The 20,766-nt window shown below is 37.6% G+C and overlaps 1 protein-coding gene across 5 annotated transcripts in view; it reads right to left on the bottom strand.

Annotated features, from left to right (window-relative positions):
• USPL1 (ubiquitin specific peptidase like 1) overlaps window positions 1-17,301 on the bottom strand; it is a 34,324-nt gene extending 17,023 nt beyond the window's left edge. Inside the window, exons 1-5 of one of the 5 annotated variants that reach the window (XM_002914755.4) lie at window positions 16,972-17,301; window positions 13,890-14,055; window positions 13,236-13,364; window positions 5,829-6,474; window positions 1,739-1,852 (exon numbers count right to left, since the gene is read on the bottom strand). In XM_002914755.4, coding sequence (XP_002914801.1) covers window positions 1,739-1,852; window positions 5,829-6,474; window positions 13,236-13,364; window positions 13,890-13,988 — 988 coding nt within the window. In that variant the 5' untranslated portion in view covers window positions 13,989-14,055; window positions 16,972-17,301. Of the gene's footprint in view, window positions 1-96; window positions 155-1,738; window positions 1,853-5,828; window positions 6,475-10,600; window positions 10,792-13,235; window positions 13,365-13,889; window positions 14,056-16,971 lie in introns of those variants that run through there. The other 4 variants (XM_011219122.3, XM_011219123.3, XM_034665034.1 and 1 more) reach the window with 4 other exon arrangements.
• Window positions 17,302-20,766: the final 3,465 nt, after the last annotated feature.

Genomic DNA, 20,766 nt, shown 5'->3' with positions numbered 1-20,766 from the left:
ATATTTTATTTCTTAAACTGCAGGGAGGGGGAACAGAAAGGATGGTTTATAATGAATTTTTTTAAAAACAATAATCAAAATGATACAATGACTGACCTTAAAAATTTAACCAACACCCAGGGCCAGTACAGATTCTATTTCTCTTTCTTTAGTACTGGAAAGTAAACATTAACATTCAAAATAAAGATACATACATTGTAGGATTTTAAAATGCTCTCCAAAACAAAGATTAGATTTCACTGGTAAGATCTTAAGCTCTAACACAACGCCTATTAACTGTTGAATGCCTATTACTGTTGAACGAGTAGCATGTAACACAAACAAGAAAGGAATTCTATTGTATTAGAAGAGCTGTATGCTTGCCCAATTGCTATGATTGCACAAAATAGTAATTTAAAAATTCCTTCTCTGTTACATAGAAAACCAGGCCCAAGGCGGCAGTGGAACAAGATGCAACCTTGTTCCAAATACAATTATCAGAGTTAAGAGGAGTGCTGATTCAGATGGGGAAGAAACCACTCTTTTTTTCAAATGGAAACTGGAGCAGAGACCCTGAAAAAACATCTCAGGTCACTCCAGGAAGGAAAAGACACCTGCAAATGCACCGCGGGAGCCCCTAGTCTATACTCTGTTAATCTTATGGAAAAGGCTCCTTTGAAATGAGTACCCACCCGACATCAGGGGTAAGAACAGGGGCTGAAGGAGCCTGAAGAAAACTTTTAAGGTGACAGAACTGCTCTCTATCTTGATTATGGTAATGGTTATACACCATATACACTTAAAAAGGGTTTTACTATTACAGAAATTGTACTTTACTAAAAAAGAAGAAAAAGAATATTCATCCCATCTGAGATCCTACCTGATGATAAATTAGAACAGTCCTTTAGACCTAAAGGAGACAATGCCAAATATTTGGCATATGGAAAATCAGTTTACTATTTTAACACAGTAAACATACATGTAGAAGTTCATGGAAAACAAAAAGACACTACCCTTAAAAAAAAAAAATCAGCAATGACTCTTTTGCAACACTAAAATTCCGAAAGCCCCAGGACTCTAGTACCCTAGCTCTACTCTGCTCCAAGGCCAAAAGCCAATTCATAAAGAACAAAGCAGGTCTCATTCTTCTGCCCTTTTTAAAAGTAAGTAAGCTTCCCCAAAAGGTCATCAGTTATTTCTCCTCATATTTTACTGACGAAAATTGTATCATATGTCTATTCCCCTAAACCACTCACCGGCAAGGAAGTCCAATTTCTATCGTTGGTTTAGATCAGAGATTCTCAACCCTGTCCATCCTTAAGAATCACGGGGGGGGGGGGGCTTCTAAAAATTGCTGATACCTGAGCTCCACCCCTGAGATTCTTACTTAATAGACCCCAAACACTTTTCAATTCCCTAGGTGCTTTTTAATGCACAGTCAAGGCTGAAGACACTGAATTAATCCACTGGGGGAAAGTTTCGGAAAAGCAACCAATGGTGTCCACCCCTGAGTATCCACCTGGTTCTGAGAAATACATCCACTTTCAAGGGGTGGAACACAAGCCTGGATATTTATATGGAACAACAACTCTGCCCACCAATGATTTAACCAGCGGTAGGCTCCTATATATGCAGATTCTCTCTCCCAAGAATCTAATCACCCAAAGTAATAAAATAGTACTATATTTTCCTATGATGTATTTCTTTATGGTAGTAATACATACATGAGTAATACAGTTAAATTATACAAATTACTTACCTAATGTGCATCTAAGCTGAGGCTGAAGCCTAATGAAAATTTCATCTCTGACTTTATTCAGACAGGTCTCAATCTTTGCAAATATTCCTGAAGTAAGTTTTTTACAATCCCCATCTAAAAATGAAATATACATGATCAATTTCTTATCAATCTCTTTCTATAGAAAATTAAGACATTACCAAGAATGAAAGTTCATCAGATTCAATAAATTAAGCAGAGACAAAATGGAGAACACAAAATTTCCTTAATTCTTATTTTTCTCTCTGTGCTATACCATATATTGCCCTAATATTCCCTCAGCCCAGTATCATTAGTTCTGACTACATGAGCCAATATTACTGTTTGAGTAAATCTCAGTAAAAGCCTTTCTTATCCAAATAATCACAGGCCTAGCAAGAGAGCTATGCTTTCAGATATTCTGCCTATCTTTGAAACAGCTGAAGCTGTGTCTTTACATGTGATTATTACTCATGCTAGAGACAACATCTACTCATTTATTTCTTTGTGTAACTTATTACTTCACACGAACTGACTTCATTAAAAACTTTGTAAGCTAGTTATTACACTCCAACTGAATCATAGTTTTATTAACCATTCTCCTGCTGCTGGACAATTGTTTCTTTTTTCACTATTATAAATACTATCATGATAAACATGTTTTGGGCACATACCTATCCATGTTTTTGTTCATTTCTTTAGGGCTAAAGTCCTCAAAATAGAATTACTGTGTAAGAAAACCAGCCCCCATATGTATCTGACTCTGGTTATTCTTAAGCTACAAAAGATTTCACCAAAATCCCTTACAAATAATCCATATAGCCTGATCATACTGTTGATATGTTTTACTATGAAAATATCTGGATTCTCTTATAAAACGAAGCATTAACTAGAATTTTTATTTAACCATGCCAAAGAAAAAGAGAGAAAACTGAAAATTCAAAGTCAATTTAAATGCAATTACAACCATACTATAAAAACTATAATTATTCTGTAGAAAATTAATATGATTGAATATGTAACATGGGTGAAATAAAGAGAATTAAAAGTACACTTACTGAGTAATGTATAGAACTACTGAATCATTTCATTGTACACCCAAAACTAATACCACACTGTATGCTAATTATGGTTCAAAAAAAAAAAAAACACAAACAAAATGAAGTGGCTATGTTTTATAAAAAACATTCAAGTCAAAATTTGAACAAGAAATAATCAATTGAACTGTCATCTAACTCAGTATCGGGTTTCTGTAATTATAGAGGACAGGAATACAGAGAAGAAAAGGCAAAAACAAAAACGCCTATAAAAAACTGAATTTTAAAACTTGCAAAAAATTCAATCTCAAAGAAACTCAAGTTGAAGCAATATTTCTTATCTAACAAAATTATAACTTTTAAAATGTTTATACTCAAAGGTGCTCTGGGATGTTTTCTTCTACATATGAAAATGGAATTACATGATGATATAACCCTTCTGGGAAGCCATTCAGAAAGACTCTATATTCATGGGGCGCCTGGGTGGCTCAGTCGTTGTTAAGTGTCTGCCTTTGGCTCAGGGCGTGATCCCGGTGTTCTTGGATCGAGCCCCACATCGGGCTCCTTCTCTGGGAGCCTTCTTCTTCCTCTCCCACTCCCCCTGCTTTTGTTCCATCTCTTGCTGGCTGTCTCTCTCAAATGAATAAATAAAATCTTTTAAAAAGAAAAGAAAAGAGAAAGAAAGAAAGACTCTATATTCAAATATTAATATCCCTTCTAAGATATAATCGGCAATGGATGGATTCAAAGGATATATGAGTTATCTGTCATGGAGTTTGTTTATAATTGCAAAAAATAATAAGCACCCTGAATGGTCAACAATGGGGAAAAATGTGTAAAATGTATATAAAAGACTGCATGACCAAAGACAAGTTGAATAAAGGTGAGGATTCTTATACTACCGGACAGCAAGACCTAAATAACCCTGGTAATTAAAATAGTGTGGTACTCACATAGGGACAGACAAAGTAACCAAGAAAACAAAACTGCGAGTTAAGGAATAGCTGCACACATATATGGAAGACTATATAACAAAGGTGGCCACAAAGGTGGCAGATCAGTTGAGAAAAATGTGGAGCTAGGAGCTAGGAAAAACTAGCTAGGTGAGAAATACGGGAGGAAAAGGGGATGATTACCACACACAAAAATTAACTTTAGCTGAATTAAAATTCAATGTCAACTACAAAACTCTGACTTTTCAGTGAAAATATAGGTGAATGACTTTCTAATCTTGGAAAAGGGAAGATTCCTCTTAAATGTCAGAAGTATTATCAGCTACAAAAGGAAAGATTAAGAATTTCTGTATATCAAAAGATATCTTTAAAAAAGTAAATACACAAGATACAAATTGGGAGATTTAGTAACACATATCTGACATAAAGATAGCAACAAAGATATATAGAACTCAAACAAATAAGTACATGCAATAGAACAAATAATGATAAGACACAAACAGGCACTTCACAAAAGAGGAAACATATGATCAATTCTACACTTGAAGAGCTGTCCAACCTCTTTAAAATTTGAGAAAGGCAGAGAGGTGAGTGGGGGATGGGTTAAATAGGTGAGGGGACTAGGGAGTGCACTTGTGAGGAGTACCAGATGACATGGAACTGCTGAATCATTATACTGTATACACCTGAAACTAACATAATACTGTTTAACTGAATTAAACTAAAAACTTAAAATAAAATAAAATTTGGGAAAGGCAAATCAAGACCATAAACCATTTTACATCATTCAAATAGCAAAATTCTCCAAGTGTGAAAATAACCAAGGAAGAATACATGGATCAGGAAGATCTCTCACACATTGCTAACGGGAGTACTGACTGGTACAACCAGTTTGGAAAACAATTTGCCATTATCTTGTAAATCTGAACTTAGAGGCTATGATTCGTTTTAAGATTTCATTTATTTGAGAGAGACAGAGAGAGAGCAAGTGCACATAAGCAGGGGGAGGGGGAGTGGGAGAGAGAAAAACTCAAGCAAACACTGTACTGAGTGCAGACCCCGAAACAGGGCTTGATCTGACGACCCTGAGACCATAACCTGAGCTGAGATCAAGTTCGGATGCTTAACTGACTGAGCCACCCAGGTGCCCCAGAGTCTATGATTTGACTCCATTCCTATGGTGTACTCAAAGAGAAACTCTCTGAGCCCAAGAATAGTCCCAGCAACACTATTTGTAATGGCAAAAAAACAACTCAATGACAGGTAAATGAATATACTGATATATTTACAAAATGGACATCTATAGCAATGAAAAATAATGAACCACCAATACAAGCAGCTTCATAGATAAATCTTTATAAAAAGAAAATGAAACGGGGCACCCAAGTGGCTCAGTTAAGCAGCTGCCTTTAGCTCAGGTCATGATCCTGGGCTTCTCCCTCTCCCTCTGCTGCTCCCCCTGCTTATACTCTCTCTTGAATAAATAAATCTTAAGAAAGAAAGATCCCAGAAGACATACTATACAATACCCTTTTTATTAAGTTCAAAATAAACTAAAGTAGGCAATATATTGTTTAGCAATACATATGCAAAACAAACTATTTCAAAAAAGAAGAAATGATAAAACACATTTCAGGTTAATAATTACCATGGGGGGGGTAGATGGAGGATGGGGTTGGGAGGAACACGTAAGTAAATGAAATTACTGGAGATATTTTAATTCTTTTAGGTTGGGAGGTGGGTTCATGGGTATCCTATTTTATAAGAAAAAAAATGATATATACCCCTGATTGTGAATAGAGATTTTTGGGAAGTTGTAGAATGAGTGATTTGTATCTGCGTCTTTTCCACATGTTATGAGACAAAACTGAAAATTAAATTTTTTTTTAAAGATTTTATTTATTTGTCAGATAGACACAGAGAGAGCACATGCATGCACAAGCAGGCTTCCTGCTGAGCAAGGAGCCCGATACTGGACTTGATCCCAGGACCCTGGGATCATGACCTGAGCCAAAGGCAGACGCTTAACTGACTGAGCCACCCAGGCATCCGTGAACATTAACTTCTTTAAAAGTAAAAGAGAAATAAATTATTATTACCAACCTTTAATTCGATCCAACTGATTGGTGTGCAGCAGCTTATTGGCTTGATTATACTTCATAAACAACTGCCAGAACACAGAGTCCTCGTTACAGCACCGGTCAGTCACAGTGTTTTTTAACCCTTCCAAGTGCACCAATGCTGACAGAATACAATCTAACCAACAGAGAGCATTAGCGTTTTTCCATTGGACACATAAAGACTGGCAAAGTGACGTACATTTGATCTCCAATGGCATTTCCAGTTCAGACGTGCATCCTTCATTTTGAGGAGAAATCCCTCCAGGTCCAGAAACATCAACTCTAGTAGGATATTCTTCAGCACCCATGTCAGTAATACCAGCCTCTGAAATCTCATTCTGTTCCAAGGGATCAGCTGTCCTAACTGGATTCTGTGGACCACTGTGTGGTAAATCAGGTAAGTGAGATGAGGTTTCATCATATGCTTCTCCACTATGTTTGCTGTTCAAAACTTGTTCACCATCAGTAACAATATGATTTTTAGTCTTTTTGGCATTTGCTAAAAGAGGTGACTCTTTATAGTGGATTTCCCAGAACTTTCTTTTTTGAGGCTTATTTGTAGTGTGACAATCTTCCAAATCAGGAGAAATTAAGTTATTAAGTGATTTAGAGCCCAAAGGATAGATGCACTAAAAGAAAAAAGAAAATGATAAAAACTACAAAAAATTCAAGTAAGCTCAGGTTTTATATAACAACTTCTATGTCATGAAAAATACATATAAAATTTTAGCATCAATACAATTGTACAAATCTAAATTTAAAAGAACTAGGAACAACTATCAAATCAAAATTTTGGCCCCCAAAAGCATAACTTTCTCCAGTTAATTTTAACAATCAAGAGTTTACTCTGATCCACACCAGAGGAAGCTAATAAGGAAAACATACATAGTTCTGTTTTAATAAAAAACCTAATGTTGAGTGAATTAACAAATTTCAACAATTTAAAGAAACATTCTGTGATAAGTGTTATTCTTTTTGGGACAGGTACACTGCATAACATTAAAAACTAGAAAAGTATTTTCATTTTTGGGGGGGAGTATTTTCAAAGAAAAAAAATTTGCATTACTAATTTGTGTTTCTTAATTTTAAAAACTGAATATTAATCTGAGAGCACATCAACGTTAACAATTTTACATCCTTACTGGATCTAAGATTCAAATTGGCTGAATTTTAACAACTTCATCAAATCTTATTATATATTAACAAAATTTCAGCCAAATATCAAACATGTAGACAATCACCAAAATAACCAATTCTCCCCAAGTCTGAAACCTAGGAAAATATTTTAAAAGACAAATTCAGGAAATCTAATATTCTATGTGTCTTCATTTAAAATAATGCCTTCTCTCTACATAAGCATGGTAACTGCTACCTTGGTGGCCTCTAAGAACTAAAGAACTACCCCTCCTGCTATTCATGCCCTGGTAGAGTCGGTCCTCTGCTGCACCACTCTGGGCTTAGCCATATGACCAGCTTTCATGGGATGTTCACACGCATGACACACATGGAAGCTTGACAGGCATGGGCTCATTGGGCTAGTCCTTTTGGAGTCTTCCCTTCTGGAGCACTCCTTCATAAAGAAGTCCCATCCATCATACTGTGAGGAGCCCAATTAGCCTCATGGAAAAGAACTGAGATCCTGGCTGACTGCCTGAGCTGAGTTCCCAGTAGGCAGCTAGTACCAATTGCCAGCTATGTGGACATTTTAGGTTTTCTAGCCAACAGCAGGTGAAGTCTAAGAACTACCTGGGCAACCCACAGAATCACGAGGAATACTAAATCAAGCCATTAAGTTTTTTTAGTCACTAGGTTGTAAGCAACAGATACTGAAATGCACTAAATCCTCTCTTCAAGTACAGCTTCTTCTATACAAATAAACATTATACTCATAATATTCTACTTATGAAATTCTTTCGTTTAATAGGATAAGTTCTGGATTCTTGTCTCTGTTACCAACTAGTAACTAACCATTAACTAACAACCTGACCCTCAACTTTATACCTTGACATTTCCTAAATCCTACCATATGTCAGAAAATAGAGAACACTATAAAACCACAATTTTGTACTCATAATCATAAGACAGGTATACAGTCAAAAAAAAAAAAAAAGGAAGATCTCAAAGAGATATTTACACACCCATATCCCTTGCAGCATTATTCACAACAGCCTAGAGGTGATAGCAACCCAAATATCCATAAATGTTCAAATGGATAAAGAAAATGTGGTATATACATACAACGAAATATTACTCAGCCTTAAAAAGTGAGGAAATTCATTCACAGGCTACAACATGTATAAATATTGAGGGTATTAAGCTAAGTAAAATAAGTTAGTCACAAAAGGAAAAATACAGTATGATTCCACTTATATGAGGTAGGAGAATTTGAGTAGTCAAATTCATAGAGCCCAAAAGTAGAATGGTGGTTTCCAAAGCATGGGGAAAAGGGAAGCTGATATTTAGTCGGTACAAAATTTAAATTTTTCAAGACAAGAAGTTCAAGCCGTGCCACATAATGTGAATAACACCTAACGCTCCTCAACTGTACATTTAAAAATTATTAAGATGGTAAATTTCATGCTGGGTTTTTTTACAATTAAAAAATGTTTTAAAAACAAAAAAATAAAAAATCTTTATCTCAAGCAGAGTCAAGATCATGGTGTGCACATCCTACCAGCAACCCCACTTAATTAAAAAGAATAAACAATAAAAGGCCTTGGGGCTGCAGAATTTAGTGGCCTAAAATGGTCTCCCCCTACATTATTTGCAAATGTCTCAACTGACTTTTCTATCTATAATTTGTGCTCCAGTCATAGGGCCAATTTAAAATACAATTTGCCCTTGCCCCGATTTTTCCCTTTTATAAATTAATGCATTCAGATTTTTATCTCCTTTATACCCTGACTTTAGTTTCTACTTCGTATTTATAATGAACATATGCCATTTTTGTAACTAGAAGATTTTTAACCTGTCTTCAAAAAAAGGAAAATTATAAAACAATAATACATAGAGTATTAATTTTTCCATCTAGCTCAACCACGCAAGAGCATTTAAAGCCTAAGGCTGAAAAAATCTAATGCTGCCTCTTTCACTGATTTTTTGAGCAGCTTAGATACATTCCCAATTTCCTATAAAATGGAAAAAGCAGAACACTGCACATTACCTTATATTTGGAAAATTATCTATAAAGATATGCCAAAAACAAACTATAAAAATATTTACAAAAAAATAATTTACATTCATTTTACAAATGAAGAAAACCAAGAAAATGAGTTTCTCTGACTCAACTGAAGATTTCAGAGCCTTATAAATTTCATGTTTTTTAAAAAAAACTAAATAAATGTTCTAATAAAAGACTAAACAATGGAATACTCAAAAAAAAAAAAAAGAGAGAGAGAAAACTCCCTACAGTTTGAAAAAACTTGAGTTTCAATTTATTAATCTGAAAGCAGAGTTTGAATCTTAGTGCTTTTTTTCAAGAAACTTCCAATTAAGAGGGGTTTCCCATGTGGCTCTTTGCAATTTGGGCAAGTGAAAGCAGAATGTTCAGTGGACTTCAAATTTTATAATTTAAAAAAACTAACAAATTAACAAATTGACTGAAAGGTCTTATAGACCAGGGATCAGCAAACTTTAACTGTAAAAAGCCAGATAAATATCTTAGGCTTTGTGAGCTAGTCAAGGTCTCTGTCTGCCATTACAATACAAAAGTGGCCACAGACAATGCAAAAATGATTGAGTATGGCTACATTCCAATAAAACTTTTTTTACGTACACTGAAATTTGAAATTCATATAACTTTCATGTATTACAAAAGAGTATTCTATTCATTTTTGCTTAATCATTTTAAAACGTAACTATCATTCTTAGGCTGTGGGTGTCATATAAAGAGTTTGCTGACTCCTGGTGTAAACCAATCCACTTCATAAAATACACCCGGCTCTTACTGATTAGAACACTTCCTAAAAATTAGATCAATAATTACTTTAAAGTTATTTTTTTACACCTGTAAAGTATATACTTAAAATTCTTGGTTATATATTCTTAATATTATTGGTTTTCCTCATCACTTAAAAAAAATGCTTCAAAACTAAAAATGCAAATAATACTTCTAACTTTAATAGCCAAAACCTAATGTCCTGAGGATAGGGACTTTATTATGGCAGACCACGGTTAAAGAACTCTATTGAAATACTATACACTGTTTGGAAGAGGGGAAAAAAGTTTTTTTCTAGAAAGATTTCTCTTTCCCATATTCACCATTCTATAACTCTGTTCTGAGCTAGTTAATGAGTAAACTATATGGTCTGCTGTTAGGATAAGCTGTCAAACCTCCTAACATCAAGCCCTCTCACTGTTCAATAGAGCCCACTGTCTGCTTCAGGAAAAGCTCTCCAGCAATTCTGTGACACTTTCTTCTATTTTTCCCTCTCCACTGGATATAATCAGCATACAAACATGCTGTTATTTTTCCCAACTTAAAAATTCCCTCCTCCAAGTACCACCTCACATCTGTATTTCTCAGTTCTTCCTCTGCAATTTTCTATCACTCACTCCAACCAAGCTTTCCTTTATCACTAACATTTCACCCAAAATATTCTCATCAAGGTTCTCAGTGAGGTCCACAACACTCTAGCCAATGGTGAGTTGAGTCTTCATTCTCCTTGAGTTGAAAGTAAATAATTTCTTCCTTAAATATTTTCTTCATTTGACTTCCAGGACAAAATACCCTCCCCTTTCTGGGTTTACTCTTACCTCACTGTCCATTTCTTCTCTCACTCCTCTCCTGGTTCCACTTCATCTCCACAATCTCTTAAAGCGGGAGTGTAACAGGGATTAGTCCTTGGATTGCCACCAATACTTCTAGGTAAACTCATCCACTCTCATGGTTCAATTATCTACATGCTGATGACTCCCAAAGGTATCTCTCTAACATCACTCTCCACCTAATACCAGACACATAGATCCAACCACTTATTCCATATACCCTCAAGTAGTAGATAGCTATCTCAAGCTTGACTGGTCCTAGCCTGATCTTTCCCCCAAATCTTCCTCTTCCCGAAATCGTTCTCATCTTAGTAACTGGCAACTCCACTCTTCCAATTATGTAAGCCAAAAACCTGGGAATCATCCTTGATTCCTCTCTCTCCTACTAAGTATCCCAATCTTTCAGCAAATCCTTTTTGGCTCTACTTTCAAAATAGACAGATAACCCAACCATATCCCATCACCTTAGCCACTATTTGCTTCCCATGGAATACTCCAATTATCTTCCAAGTAGTCTCCCTGCTTCAGGGCTTGCCCATTACACATACTTTCAACACAGGAGCCACAGTGATCCTTTTAACGTGTAAATCAGATTATGTCACTCCCTGCTATGGCTCTTCATTTCAGTCACAGTAAAAGCCAGAGACCCTACGTTGTCCAGCCCCCACCCCATTATTTTTCTGACCCATCTTCTATTGCTCTGCTTCACTTACTCAGATCCAGCTCTCCTAGTTTCCTTGCAGTAGAACAAACATGCACAGGCAACCTCTACTCTCTCAGGGCCTTGTACTGCTACTCTCCCTGTCTGGAATGCTTGTCCATCTGGTATTCACATGGCTTGTTCTTCATCTCTTTCAGGTTTCTGCTCAAATGTCATTTACTTAATGAAGAACTCCCTTCACCACTCTACTTAAAACTGCTAACTACCCATTCCCTGACACTCCAGTCCCTGGGCTTTATTTTTCCCCACGGCACTTTTCATTACCTCACACACAAAAAAATATAACTTATTTTTTTCCCTCTCCAGAACATACCCACCTTAAAAAAATTTTTTTTTATTTATTTGGTAGAGAAAGAAAGCATGTGCATGCGCACACACAAGCAGGGAAAGCAGCAGGCAGAGGAGAAAAAGGGAGAAGCAGACTTCCTACTGAGCAGAGGCAGACCTGGGGCTCCATCCCGGGACACTGGATCATGACCTGAGCTGAAGGCAGATGCTTAACCGAGTCACCCAGGGTCCCTCATAACCACTTCCTTGAGGGTAAGATATTTTTTGCTTTATTCATTGCATCCTAGCCTTTGGAACACTGCCAACGTGGTGACACTCAAAAAAAAAAAAAACTGAATAAATGCGAAAAGAAATTTATTTCTATTTGTAAGAATGCCCGTTACATTCAGCAAAAGTATCTACCACCAACAGTGTGATTTAGTTTAGTATTTTGCAAACTTGGCTGATCATCAGACTCATCCCTAAGAGTTACAAAATTATATAATTCTGGGTCAATTCTACTGAATTGGCATCTGGAGGTGATACCCAGAAATTTTTAAAAAGTACTCCAGGTGATTCTGATGAACTTCTAGTTTACTTGGAATAAAACATGTCTGAAATTAGAAGACTGTATTCCAGGGGCGCCTGGGTGGCACAGCGGTTAAGCATCTGCCTTCAGCTCAGGGCGTGATCCTGGCGATATGGGATCGAGCCCCACATCAGGCTCCTCCGCTATGAGCCTGCTTCTTCCTCTCCCACTCCCCTGCTTCTGTTCCCTCTCTCGCTGGCTGTCTGTATCTCTGTCAAATAAATAAATAAAATCTTAAAAAAAAAAAAAGACTGTATTCCAATTACAATTCTGCAACTTTATGAAGATCTTATGTTCCTCAACCCTCTCTGACTTCTTATTCATAATGGAAATACCTACCTTGCAAAGTTTTGAGAACTATGTATACAAGAGTTTCATAAATTGTCAAGTACAATAAAATGTGGAGTATCAGGGAATTTAATGAGCTGTTATATAAAAGTTGTACCACTGGGGGCGCCTGGGCGGCTCAGTCAGTTAAGCGACTTCAGGTCAGGTCATAATCTTGGGGTCCTGGAATCTGAGACCAGAACAGGGCTCCCTGCTCAGCAGGGAGTCTGCTTCTCCCTCTCCCCCAACTTGTGCTCTCTCTTGCGTGCCTGCACTCTCTCTCAAATAAATAATAAAATCTTTTTTTAAAAGTTGTACCACTGATACACTGGATATTTAGATCCTTAAGTATCTAATATTTGGAGATTAATAACTTTTCCGATTAAGTTCCAAAGTTTATAAATCAAAGAGATGAAAGGATATCTACTATATACCAACAACTAACAAGGACCCCCCCCCAAAGGTTAAAAAAAAAAATCCATCCTGAAATGTATTTTCCCCTCTCACAAGTCTAATGATAATAAAAACAAGTATATTCATGCAATAACTCAGGAAAAATAACAGAAAATATTTAAAACCATATACTAGATAGATCTAGAAACTGATCATCTATGTATTAAAAATGTACAGTCTAAAAAATACAAATGAGTACAAATTGAAACACTGAATAAAAAAGCAAAAAGCTAAAACCTTAATACTATCTAAGATTAATACTTTACCTGCAGATCCTCACACAAAAAGATAGATTCTTGAAAACTAATTCGGTAAGTCTTTAAGGCTTTTAACTTTCCCTTCTCTCTACAAGCAGGGCAATACCCATCTGACGGGACTTTAGCTGAATCATAATTCTAAAAAAGAAATAAAGTAAATTAAAATATAGACATTCCTAGATTGTATCAAATTACAAAAAGTTAAATGGAAAAGTAACCCAGAAAAAAAAATACAATTTTCACCTGCAAGTGTCCTGGCTAATATTTTAAACATGGCTAATAAAAGAAATGCATATATGCTTTAAATACAGCTATTATTCTAAAAAGAATGTATTACAGTTTTAAATATTAAATTTTAAGTGTTAAAAATAGCATCAGTTTTATTTGCAAGAAAAAAAGTAACATCAACTGCCAGGGAAAATGTATGTTTCATATTTTCAGAGAATAATAAACCACAAGGTCTATGTTTTATTTCTACTTTCACATATCAATAAAACACAGAGAGGTAAATACATTAAAATAATCTTTCGCCATTGCTGTAAGATTTCCGTGGAAGATATAATTTTTTAGCAGTTAATTGGTAAAATTAAAGCCGAATTTAAGTCTCAAAAAAAGGAGGAAAAAACCCAACTTTGCACTGAGGCAAAAAATAAGTTCACTAACTTTTCCCAAATACCCCACCATGTGGAGTGAAGATATCCCTATATCAGTCCCTGGTCCAATCACTGGCAAACCATTTCCAATCTTCGGGGAATCCATCATTCCGAGTCATTGGCTAATTTATGTCACTTGAAACATGTCAATATCACTAAGGATTTTTCAATGAACCCTGGAAAAAAAAAAGTCAATAGACAATTAAATAAAAATCCTATTTACTTTGAAAAAGAGCTATGTTATAAGATGTATATATATTAAGTATATTTTGAAACTATATGTCCCAAGATAAACATATTCAAAAATTGTAATCTTAAAGTGAAAACAAATAATTTGTCCAACCTAGCAAATTTGTTGGAAGAGGGCAGACTGGCCAATAGGACCGAGTTTCAGACTCATTTGTAAGCAAATTTATTAAAACTTATAATAGAGGTAAACTATTAAATAACAAATTATACTGACCAGAGTTTAAAAACCCAAGTTTTTAGGGCCTATGCATAATATGAAACAAGGATGTCAGCATTATACTAAGAATGTATTTTAAAGACCCCAGATCTATTGTGCCACTGCTTGACAGAGACAAAAGAACCCCATGCATTTCTACTGCTTTCAACCACCAAGGTCATCAAGAGAATAATGCTATTTTTTTGAAGTTTCCAACAACATGCTATTTTATAATAATGAACTGTACCAGACAAAAATATAAACACTATCATAGTACAAATTACACATGAAACAAGCTTGTTTTGAGGGTAACTCCATGGAATAAGAATCACACCCATTAAAGTAAAAATTATAAGACTGGAGCTCAGTATAAAGAAAAATTATTAAGAGTAGTTTAGATATGGATTTAAAATAAAGGGAAACCAAATACAAAAGACTTTAAAGCAGAGTAAATCACCACTTAGTAGGGATGTTGTAAAATAATTTCAAGCAAAAGTCTTTCCCAAATCTAAGAATTTCTATGACAACCACCTCCTGGGAAACTGTGGCTTACAGACTCACTTTAAAAACCAGTTATGCTGTTCTGTTCCAGATGTATAAACTTTACACATCTTTCAAGCCAAGGAATAACTTCAAAAATAAAAACACTGCTAAGTAAAGTATAAGGGAATCTCAAATTCCTGAAGAAATATTACTGAGGCGGGATTTCTGAACTACAGCCCTACAGACATTTTGGACCAGACAATTCTTTGCTGTGAGGGCCGTCTTGCACGTTGCAAGGATGGTTAGCATCACCGCCTTCTACCTAGTAGATAGTGAGTGCCAGATTCCTCAGTTGTGAGAACCAAGAAAAGTCTCCAGACACTGCCGAATGACCGCTGGAAAGCAAAACTGCCCCACTGAGAACCACTGCCAAAAAGATAAAAATAAGTTTGGTGTTAACTTTTACTTCTTCAGCTCCCCACAGACAACACCAATTTATTATTTTTGGCTGGCTCTATTTATAATATACTTACAAAAGGGAACTATACAGGAAAGAGTCAAACTGCTTATAGTTCCAGAGTGGCTAAAAGCATGGGTTTACAACTGCTCATCTGGGTTCAGAAATCTGTAACACTGGTTTGTACCAAGAATTAAATACAACAATACATGTAAAATGCTTAGCACCTGAACAGACAGTAAATTTTTACTACTATTCATTTGGTGCTAATTTTATATTTCACTCTATGAAGAAAATATGCTGCACATCTTATATCATTCTCAAAAGAAAAACTGGTACCCTATATATCTTGAGTAAGATGTTTCTGATGAAAATTTCCATCTGCCTGAGGGATCTAGAAAACTTTTTTGGGGCTGTTTTCCCTCTCTCTCTATTATAAAAACATAAGAAGCCTTCAAAACTGCTCTGATGCTGATCCCAGCAGCCAACATTTCAATAGGAAAAGCAGATAGGTTGGTGGTGGAAATTCTGAATATGCAAAACCCCGCTGAAGAAAATTCATTAAACAAAACACCAGAGGTGAGCTATCCGGGTCTTCCAAAAACAATTAACTTAGTCTTATATACAAAACCCTGGGGTGATTCTTACAAGTTATTTTGCCCTCAGTGATTATCTTCATTGTTCTCCCTACCAACATAACCTGCTCCTCTTTCTTCTATCTCACCTAGACTTTGGTATCTTCATCTTCCCAAACACACACAACTAGAAAATTCGAGTAGTCCTCGAAACTTTCACTTCCCACTTCTTCACGCAGTAAAAGTCACCAAATTCTGTGGACAATTCTTTGGAAGCCTCAAATTCCCACCTCTCCATCCCATTCCCGCTCAGTATGGACCTGAAGGTAGTACTATGACCTAAAGCTCACTGTACTTGAGACCAACTTGGCTTTCCAATCTTACCCTCCTCTACTCCACTTCACCCTCAGCACCTTTCTTCTGACGCCCTCTTTTCATTACTTCTGTGAGTCACTGATACTCCCGGACCCCGAATGTAAATTACTTAGCCCCCTATGTACGCAGTTACAGCACAATGAATGTGTAAAGGTTGCCCTGGGAATGACCAAAGATACGTAATGAAGCTTGTTTCACAGTCCCGTGTGCACAGTGGGGGAAACCCAGAGAACCACCTGCTCCGAGAAGTGCCTTAAACCTATTTTGAGTTTGCCCTCCAAGACCAAGCGGGCTCAGCATATAAATTGTCAAAGGTAAGGCCACAGCGGACTTGACGCCGAGGGATGCGGTCGGCTTTGGGCGCCCGGCCCTGGCTGGTACCAAACCCAGCCCTCCAGAATCAGAGACGCACAGGACCAAGACATCTCAGTTTCAAAACCCAACCTTGGAAACCCGAGGAGGTGCAGGGTTCCGTTAACCCTCCCCATCCTCAAGCTCTTTGGAAGAGCGAAAAACAAAACAACAACTCTGGTTTCTCTTCAGCATTTACCTCTCTGAGCCAAAAAGAAATCAGTAACTCTACCTCCATACTTCAATCACCAGCCCTCCCACCTGAGCCCAGTTCCAGCCCCTTTCCTCTCCCAGGGCAGCCCGCCTTTCTGCGCGCCGACTACCCCACAGGCAGTCCCTTTTCCCCAGCTCCGTTCGCCTTCCTGATTTGGGGAGCCGGGGGAAATTACTTCCTCTCCTCCCTTACCTGCCGCGTGCACTCCCTTTCTTCGCACCGGGTCAGTCCGAACTCCTGTTCCAGGTTCGGTCCACACCACACCACGCAACGTTCAACCCACGTTCACCTCGGCCTGCTCCTCCCCCACTGGCCTCTCGGCTAGAAAAACAGCTTCCGGTTTGAGTCCGCGGCAAAAGAGTTCCCCTTCCTGCTCGGCGCCGGGCCTGAAAGGACGTCAGCGTGGCGGGGAAGGCGAGAACGGGAGCACTTCCGGACGGCCTCTGCAGAGGCGTGGCTGTCCGCCCGGCTGTCGCAGCCGCAGTTTCGGCTGCGGCGACGGCTAGGGGCGGGGCCGGTGGCTGCCGAGCCCGGCATCTGTGAGTGGCTGGGTTTGGGGAGGCGACGTTTCTGGAAGCTGCTGGAAAGCGCTCGAGTGGCGGAGGTGACGCCGGCTGCCAGGGGGTGGGGCGTGATTAAAACTAGTGCGCGTCCGGCAGCGGAGGGATTACGCTGAGGAAGGAGACTGGCACGCGTCTCGTTGCGCCCTGGCCCGCGCGAGCCCGGGTCGGAAGTCGACGCGGCGGAGAGTGACCTGGGTGGGTGGGTGGTTGGGCCAGGGAAGGGCTCCCTAGTCTGCAGAGGCGGAGGGTGCAATGGAGGCTCTCGGCCGGCGCGTGCCTGCAGCGCTGCGGCCTCCACGACGATTGTGGGTCGCGCAAGGCCCCCGTAGTCCGCTCTCCTAAAGCCTCGGTGAGAGCCGAGCAGCCACAGAGTGTGTGTTCACAAAGGTTCACCACACACGGAGCTGCCCCTCCCTGTCTCCCTAAACCCCATCTGCGAGGCCAGGGGCTTTTCTGCCAGGATTCTGGGGTGTTTCTCCTCCTTTCCTCCCTCCCAGATCTTCTAACGGTAAGGGGAGTAGCCAAAGCACAGGGACTTTGCTATCCACGACCCGTTCTTACTAGTCAGCAGTCGATCTGTCCCTGCTGCGCTCATTTCAGGTGCCCTGCCTTGTTTTAACTTAAGAGAAAGGGGGAGTTCTCATTTAGTTGATAAGTTTAAGGCTTCGCTTTCGTAGGAAGGTCATGTGGTTTAAGGGACATCGTGACCGCGTGTGCTATTTCTGAGTTGCATTGAAGCTTGGGGCAGCATATTCTAGAAGTCCTTTTGGTCGATTGGTTCTATGTCCTAGAGGAATATGTAGTTTCTGACCATTTCTTTTTACAGAGTAACCGCTGTTGGCATTTTGGACTGTGGGGTATTTTTAGTGGTCTCAAACTAAATAACTATATTCTGGAATAATGCTGGTAATTTTGATAGGGCGGTATAGAGAAAACAAGTACCATATACCAAGAAATTCCTCAATTAAAAAGGATTTTAGTTGTCGGTACTTACGGATGCGTATGGCCCAGAAATCCAATGGGGAGTTTGTTTTTTCTCCAGACTGAAAACCAGACTGGTTAGTTTTTGTTGTACCTTTTTTGTTGTACTTGATTATTAATATACTGGTATTTGTTGTAAGATGTAACTAGTTTTCTCTTTAAGTGAATTATGAAAATATGAGAACGTAGTATTTCCTTCTTGAAATAATAGCCAAACTCAGAGTTTTTCTTGTTCACCATTGCTTTTTCCATTTTTAGGATGGAATACACTATTTTTTTGTAAAAAATGCTTGCTGAATTGTTAACTTCGTAAGTTGAACAAAATAATTGATTCAGTTAAAATTGTAGTTAAAATGTTAAGATTGAAAAATCAACATCGCCAAACTGAACTGTATCAATGAAACATTGTTTGTAAAGTTGATTTACAGCCTTTTAGTGCGAATTTGATTTTTTGCCAGGAAAAAATACGTAATAGTAATAGAAACAAAATGGATGTGGGACTTGGGTTGTGGAAAGAAAAGAGGCTTTTAGTGTATACTGTGTTTTGACTCCACAGAGCTTTTCCCCCTTGTAAAAAGTAGAAAATGTTCTGCAGGACATTCTAAGATAAAAAGAATGATAATACAGGAGAGGCAATTTTCATTTATATTAAAGTAGCGGTCCCAGGTTGAAAAAATTGAATACGTTTATGCTTTTTCTTTACCAATATATTTGGAATGCCTCTTTCTATGTACACTGGTCCCAGAAAGAGTGCAGTTATCTTCCAGGATAATTAAAGCAATCCTATTGTCAGCAGTGTGGGACAGAAGTTTTATCTACCTGTTTCCAATTAAAAACTAACACAATCTAATCAAAGGAAGCTTTTATTAAATTCATGAACAGCTACAATAGGAATATAATGTACAATTAGGATTCTCTTTCTTTTAAAATTTTTTCTTCTCATAGTGTCAGGTTTTGTCCTATCTGCTAGGTTGGATTCCTTAATCACAAGCCAAGTCTTCAGCCCAAACCTGGGATGTAAAAGCTGCCTGCTGTGATTGGTTGTTCTGATCTCATCAAAAAGATGAGAGCTTAAGTGACTAACCATATTTTTTAACAGCACCTTTGTGAATACAGTCTATATAATCTCTTATTTAATTCCAACATTCAGGAGGCTTGCAAACCAAAAACTTTTTAAACTTGGAGACGGAATTCATTTGGTAACAAAATATTACCTGTGCAAATGAGAAATTATATATAATTTTTATCCCATATATTTTGCTGAGAAAGTATTTATATGTTTGATAATGGGGTGCTGCCCTTGGCCAGGGGTATGGGAGGTATTACATAATGGTTTGTGTACCTTGTAACATGTTTAAATTTCAAGAAATTATTATTTTTATTTTTTTTAAAGATTTATTTATTTATTTGTTAGAGAGATTGAGCGCGTGAGCACTCACAAGTAGGGGGAGTGGCAGGCAGAGGGAAAAGGAGGCTCCCCACTAAGCAAGGAGCCCGATGCTGAAGGCAGAGGCTTAACCGACTGAGCCACCCAGGCGTCCCAAGAAATTACTATTTTTAAAGCACATCCAGAGTCTGGGTTTTGGTTAAGGACTGTGAACCTATATTAATATTTTTGGCAGTACACTTGTGCTAGGCATTTGCATATTTAGAGAATTAAAATAAGACACTTTAGTTCTTGCCCTCAGTGAATTCAATTGAGATAGGATAGAAAAAAGTACATTTATCATATTGTAATATGTGCATTCACATATTTGTAAGTGTAGCCACATCAAGGCCACACAAGAAATTAGCCTGAGGATTTGAGGTTATTTCATACTTTAGACTCTTAACTTCAGACGGAACATGACAGCCCATTATGTAGCCTAAACTTGTTTGTGTTTTGCCCACACAAAATGAGAAAACAGTATGATAAAGAAGAGTCATAGAGTAGGTATTGGAATATCTGATTTCTATTCCTCTTTTGCTGTGTGACCTTACATAAGTCACATAATTTTCAAGGCCTTCGTTTACAGCTCTATAAAGTGAGAAGTTTGGCATAGATAATCACAGTTCCAATATCCTACCTGCAGATATTTATCCTCAGAACTATGCCTACTTTTTGTAAATGTTTTCCATTAAGAACATGATCCTATTTTATCTCAAACTACTTTATTGCCGATTTAAATTCTGTGTTTTCTTTTGGATTAGGTAATACATTCACATGGTTCAAAATTCAAAAGATAAAAAAGAATGTGCAGTAAAAAGTTTTCCTTCTACTCCTGCCCCTTAGCCACCCAGTTCCTTGCCTAGGAAGCAACCAGTGCTAACAGTTTCTTAGATATTTTTACAAAAAACTTTTACATGTATATAAGCAAATGAATACTACACATATTTTATTTTTTGTGGTTTTTTTTACATAGATGGTACTATGCCCAGTTTATGTACCTTATTTTTTTTCATT

This window comes from Ailuropoda melanoleuca, chromosome 7 (genome assembly GCF_002007445.2).
Source record: "Ailuropoda melanoleuca isolate Jingjing chromosome 7, ASM200744v2, whole genome shotgun sequence".
Taxonomy (NCBI): domain Eukaryota; kingdom Metazoa; phylum Chordata; class Mammalia; order Carnivora; family Ursidae; genus Ailuropoda; species Ailuropoda melanoleuca.
Note: the sequence above shows the minus strand (reverse complement) of the source record. Positions and strands in the feature narration are given on the sequence as shown.